This window comes from Physeter macrocephalus, chromosome 1, assembly GCF_002837175.3.
Source record: "Physeter macrocephalus isolate SW-GA chromosome 1, ASM283717v5, whole genome shotgun sequence".
Taxonomy (NCBI): Eukaryota; Metazoa; Chordata; class Mammalia; order Artiodactyla; family Physeteridae; genus Physeter; species Physeter macrocephalus.
In genome coordinates, this window is record NC_041214.2 from 22,187,250 (window position 1) to 22,193,931 (window position 6,682).

Sequence of the window (6,682 nt, forward strand, 5' to 3'; positions counted from 1 at the left end):
TGAGGTTTTAGCTAAGCACCTGATGATGTAATCACTTAGGGTATATAAATCTGACTGTGAGAGAATAAAGAGAGAGATCATGCTTGTACGTACACAGTGTTATTGATTTATTTAACTTTCCCTCGCCGACGCTGTCCATCCCTCGGGTATTCCTGGACCTGCAGGAGCTGGACTCCCACACTCCCAACCACTGCGTCACCAGGGAAGCCCCTTACCTAGCTTTATGTGATAGTTTTCTATTGGGATTTTTGCATTTATATTTATATTATGAGTCTATAGTTTTCTTTTTAGAATATCTTAATAGTTATTGGTATTAAATTTATGGATTTGTGAATTCAATTCAAATGTAATATACATAATGCTATTTTTAATCCACAGTTCTGACACCAAATGTATGAACTTTTTTCATACAACAAACAATTCTCCAACTCTCCAGGCACCAACTGGTTGTCCTACAATTTGATTCAATTCCAACACTAATTGGGGTTGATCCATACCCCACAGGTTAAAGACTCAGTCCACTAGACTGCCTGCCCCTACTTCAGATGCTAATCACAAGTCCCAGAACTCCTGCACTTCTGACCAACCTTCTATAAAGCAGTGGTTCTCACAACTCCATTCTCGGAGGCAATAATTTGCTGGAATGGATCACAGAACTCAGAAACACATTTTACTCATGATAATGGGTTTTATAAAGTATATTATCAGGATACAGATGAACAGCAAGATGAAGTACAGGCATACCTCTTTTATTTGCATTTCACTTTATTGCACTTTGCAGATATTGCACTTTTTACAAATAGAAGGTTCATGGCAACCTTGAGTGAAGCAAGTCTATCAGCACCATTTTTCCAACAGCATTTGCTCACTTCATGTCTCTGTGTCACAAACTGGTAATTCTTACAATATTTCAAACCCTCCACCAGCAAAAAGATTATGACTTACTGATGGCTGGAATGTGGTTAGCATTTTTTAGCAATAAAATATATTTAATTAAGGTATGTACATTGTTTTTCAAGACATAATGCTATTGCACACTTAATAGGCTACAATATAATTTACAAATAACTTTTATATGTACTGGAAAACCAGAATTTCATGTGACTCACTTTATTGTGATATGCACTTTATTGCAGTGGTCTGGAACCAAACCTGCAATATATCCAAGGCATGCATGTATATAGGATGAGGTCTGAAAAGGTACTGAACAGAAGAACATCTGTCTTCATGGTGCTGGGATGCACCAGCCTCTAAGAATATGGATGCATTCACCACCCTGGAAGATCTCTGAACCCCATCATTTAGTTTGATTGACTAAATCATTGGCCATTGGTTATTAGGGCAATCTCTAGCCTCTCCCCAGCTTCTCCCCCACAAGGCCCACTCCCCTTCCACTTGCCAATTCTCTAATCCTTGGCTTGGACTTTCTGGTGACCGGCCCCAATCCTGAAGCTATCAGTGGCCCACAGCCAGTCATCTCATAAGCCCACAAAAGATTTATCACTCAGAAGTTTCCAAAGCTTTTAGCATCTGTGTGCCAGGAACCTGGGACAAAGGTCACATGTTATAATTTTAAAACTCTCCTACAATTCCTATCACTCAGAAAGTTACAAGAGTTTTAGAGCTCTGTGTCAGGAATCAGACAGAAAAACTAAATTTATATTTCTTCTTGCGCCACAAATACCAATTAATTTTTTCAAAGTTGAAATAACTTTATTATAGGGATTTTCTCTTTTTAAAAGGTTATCTGAAATTTAGGTAAGTATTACCTAGTCCTGATAACTTTTCAGTTGTAAGTCATTGTTCATATTTGAAGCTTTCCATAAGAATTATAATTTTTACTTTTTGAATGACTTTTGGTGAAGTTTAAAATTTCTTGCTATAGGAATCAAAATGGGGAAATGTTATTGTCTGTTATGTCCAGTGGTAGGATTATGGTGGTCGGTAAATTATCTTCTATATTTTTTATTTTAAAAAATATTTTTAAACTAAAAATAAAATTTAAAAATAAAATAAGATTTCTTTACTAGCTACAAATGCTTAAATGGCAGCTATTAGAAGATGGAACACTAAACTGTACAAGAGATTTGTGTCTCTTTTTGCCACAATAACGATGCATAAGAACCCCTAGGGCTTCCCTGGTGGCGCAGTGGTTGGGTGTCTGCCTGCCGATGCAGGGGACACGGGTTCGTGCCCCGGTCCCGGAGGATTCCACACGCCGCGGAGCGGCTGGGCCCGTGAGCCATGGCCGCTGGGCCTGCGCGTCCGGAGCCTGTGCTCTGCAATGGGAGAGGCCACAACTGTGAGAGGCCTGCGTATCACCAAAAAAAAAAAAAAAAAGAACCCCTAAAGCTCCATAGCTTAAAACAACAGGCATCTGATTTTCATGCTTATGGGTCTGTAGGTCAACAGTGTCTGGGGGATATACCTAGGCTCAGACAGATGGCTCTGATTTAGGCTGTAAATTGCCCTCAGGTCTGCTTCACGTATGTTCATTCCAGAGCTGTAGCAACAGCAGCTGCCTGGATCATGCTTTTCTAGTGGCTGATCACAGGAGAGCAAGACCATGGCCAAACAGCTCATCCATGTTTAAGGTCTATGCTTGTGTCACATCCACTAACACTCCATTGGTCAAACAAGGCACTGTCCAATCCTAATTTCAATGTGCAGGGAAGTATACTGGGCTAACAGAGGGAGGGGATTGAAATGACTATTTGATGAACAGTAATCTATGCTATTACAGTGTTCATATTAGAAGTTTATTTCAGGTTTTTAAATATTGAGTTGGCCAAAGAGTTCGTTTGGGTTTTTCTGTAATATCTTATGGAAAAACCCAAATGAACTTTTTGGCAACCCAATAATTTAACCACCCACATCCAAACAAAATGAGTCAACTGTTTTTAGTTTCTCCACATTTATGTTATTGTCAACATAAGGTTGTTGCCAGCACATATTGTATCTTATACACATTCAAAAAGGACACTTCTCTTCCTGGTTTCATACACCCTGCCTGCACATACTTTGGTGAGTGTGGGCTACATTCAGACCCACGTGTCCACTTGGTGAGGTACATTTATCCAGCCACAATCTGTTCAACTCTTTATAATGGCCCTGAGCTTTCCTTAGTCAGAATTGTAAAATTAGAAAAATTTTACTTTGGAGCTCTTTTGTTTCATACATGCTTCCTCCTTTGTTGTTCAGCCCCATTCTGTTGTCAAGTCTTACCCCAAGCCTTGACCTGGAGCATCCCATCAAGTTACTTATTGGTTACTTTACTTCACTCAAAACTGCCAGTCCTCTTTTCCAGGCTCTTGGCATTTCACATTTTCCTACTGACAGTGGGTGATAATGGGGCTTCCCATCACCTTTAAACACTAGACCTATATAAACTCTCTGTGCTTGTCTTAAAGTAGAATTCAGATGGGAGTTTCATTTACTACCCCCCACCATGGCTTCTAGAAATTTCATCAAAGAAATATTTCATATTTGTATCTTTTTCTACTTAACTTTTATTTTGGATCAATTCAACTCATTTATTAAGTCTATCTTAATGTAGAATAAAAAGTTAAATATTTCAGCAAAACAACTTTCACATAAGGCAAAGAAATAATTTTTTCATGTATCTATAGATAGATGCAGGTATTTGTATGCATCTACTGAATCATATAACATTCATAGTTCCACCTGGCACATAATTGTAAGAGTATATTTGCTTCATTTTAATCCAACTTTGAAAGTAGATTAAAAATTTCTAGAATTCTTTAAGACTGTCTCCTTTTTTTCTATTTAGATTAAATCTCTTGATGGAAAAAATGTGGTTGGCAAGATTTCCAAGCAGTTTACTAGGCTTATGAGAGAAATATTTACACATTACAGTAACTTTGTCATCCAGTTCCCTGCAGACATTAATGTGAAAATGAAAACTGTGATACTTGGCATGTGTTTCCTCATTGTAAGTCTATTCTTACTAATCTTGGGTATAGATGGTTTCTCTAGTATCATGCTTAAATTATTCAGTAAATTGTATATGTTAGAATGACCTTCTTAAATTTATAGGTTTTGTTCAAAAGGGTTTATTTAATCCTAGCTCCTAAATTCCAGTTTCTCCTGATACTGTGGATTCATAGGTGACTAGTTCTCTCTGGAAAATCTACTTAGTTGCACATGTCAATAGAAGGACATTATGTGTTAAGGAGAGGCCCTAGTCTTTGGGGCTTGTATTGAAAAATCAAAATTGGTGCTTTGGGGAATACTTTAAATATGGGCTTACATAGGATAAAACTCAGTGAAACAGGTAGATTTCCTCTTGATTCACTATTAAATTAAATCATCTAATACAAGAGTATAATCTGCGATAAGAGTATATACCCAATCAAGCCATTGGATCGAACTGCCAATTGAGAGGAAATACATGGAATAGAGCAATGATCCTGAACTTGTCTTTACGTTATTGCCTAGAGAGATTTCAAAAACCACAAGTACCAAATCATACCCCAGTTCAATTAAATTGGAAGCTCAGAATCAGAAGTTTGTATAACTCCCCAGATGATTCTATACACAGCTAAAGTCAAAGACATCTGGGACAGAACAATGATTTTCAACCTTAGCTGCACAGTAGAAACACCTGGGTAGAAACACCTGGGTGGCTTTTCACACTCCCTATGTCAAGACTACACCCAGATCTAGTAAACCAAAATCTCTGGAAGTGGGACCAAGTCTTTAAGCTGATTAGGGCTCCCAGGTGATTCCAATATACAAACAAGATTTGCAATCATTAGATAACTATCTTAAACATTCATTTGAAGATGCAGTCAGAAAAAACTAAAAGGTGAGATGCTATACAGCAAAGATGACCCAGTTCCTTCAACAAACAAATGTCAAGGAAGATAAAAAGAAAAATAAAATGAAAAAAGGAGAGAGACATCAACTTTACCCAGTTTGTGGACCAAGTTTGCATATTGAACAAATCAGTGTTAAAACACATTAAAAAGACATTCAGGGAATTTGAACATTGACTGGCTATTTGATGATATAATGACTAATTAAGGTTTTTTAAGCTCTGATGATGATAATAGGGGTTATGTAAAAGCAAAACACTGTCCATATCTTTTACCTGCAAACACTGAGGTATTTCAGTATAATGTGGTATGTTGTCAGGGTTTTTGCTCTAAAATAATGGAGGTGAAGGCAGGGAGATCTAGGGGATGTAGTAATTGCTGAACCAAGATTGGTCATGTTAATAATTATTGAAGCAGGGGGAGGGGTCTTTGGGACAATGTTATACAGTTCTGTCTAATTTGGAATATGCATAATATTTTCTAAATAACTTTTAATATAACCAGAGTTCTGTGTAAAAATTGTATTTTCAATAAGTATTCATTTCAAATAAAAAGCAAAATCTAACCTTAACCTTAAGGGAAGGATTCAACCAAAGGCAGAGTAATGTGAATGATATGATGTGTTTAGGGAAGAGAGGCAATTTGGCATGTCTGGATAGATGGGAAATGCTACTGGGGGTGATGGTGGGGTTATTGAGAAATGACTTTGGCCTTCCTCTAAAAGTCCTTTAAAGATTAGGCAACTTTTTGTTGGTAATTCATTAAAAATTGTTTTGTTAATTGTTTAGTTTCAAACTAGATGTATATAAAAATTATAAATATAAAATTTAGAAAGATTCTGGTGTCTATTAGAAAGAAATGAATTTGAGAGGTAAAATTGCAATAGTGCAACTGCAAGTGATTAGCAACTAGGATTAAATTATTTCTGTTGAAGGAATAAAGGAAAATAATAGATGTGAGAGAAAAATTCTATAGGGTTTGGCCAAAGTCATAGGGGAGGGCATCTGGATACACAATGATGGAACAAGCTGGGGAACACAGTGAGCAAATTTGGAATACAAATCATGAAACCGACACAAAAATTTCTAAGGTGCATTCTGACTCTTGAGATGGCTGTCATTCTTGTGGAAAACAAAACTAAAAATTGCACATGGAACTCTAGTCACAAGGTAGGAGAGAGAAGGACTACAAAACATAGAGGAGAAAGATTGAAAGAGAAAGATCCCAAGGGGGATTTTTAAAAAGTGAAATATGGAGAAATTACCAGAAGATTAATCAAATTCATGCAGTTATCAACAAATGAATAGAATTGTAGTATTTAATTGCTATTAAAATTGAAAGCTGCAGGTAGAGCTTATACAGCTATAGACTAGCTCCAGGTTTACTTTTTACAGTTTTTTGTTTCTTGTTTAACAGATATATTACTGTATTTTATCAGATCCCTCAGCATCTCTGCATCAGAATTATCTCTGTTCTGCTGTTGAAAATTCATTTCTGTATTTTTGTTTTTATCTAGGATTTCATGTTTTATGATAACAGTGGCTGCATTCAGCTTTTGACAGCAGGAACATGGTAGCAGATTAATGAAAGTATCAGAAAATTTGATGTCTATACTGATTGGGATTGTATAAAAGAAAAACTCATCATTTTTTTCTCTTGAAAGTCATTGTACCATATGCGAAATACTCTGTAATGCCTGTAGTCCCAGAATGTTATTTCACTTTGAAACTATGGTTCATTTTCTGTTCACTGGCTACAAATGTTTTATACATTTTCTTTGAATGTTTGCTGTGTATTTGGGAGAAATGCATAGGACTTTTACCTTTAGACATGAAACTTCTTAT

The 6,682-nt window shown here is 36.5% G+C and overlaps 1 protein-coding gene across 1 annotated transcript in view; it reads left to right on the plus strand.

Moving 5' to 3' along the window:
* LOC102989593 (phospholipid scramblase 2-like) overlaps window positions 1-6,414 on the plus strand; it is a 24,663-nt gene extending 18,249 nt beyond the window's left edge. The window contains 2 exon segments of the mRNA XM_024131821.1: window positions 3,791-3,952; window positions 6,355-6,414. Of these exon segments, the coding sequence (XP_023987589.1) occupies window positions 3,791-3,952; window positions 6,355-6,414 (222 nt within the window).
* Window positions 6,415-6,682: the final 268 nt, after the last annotated feature.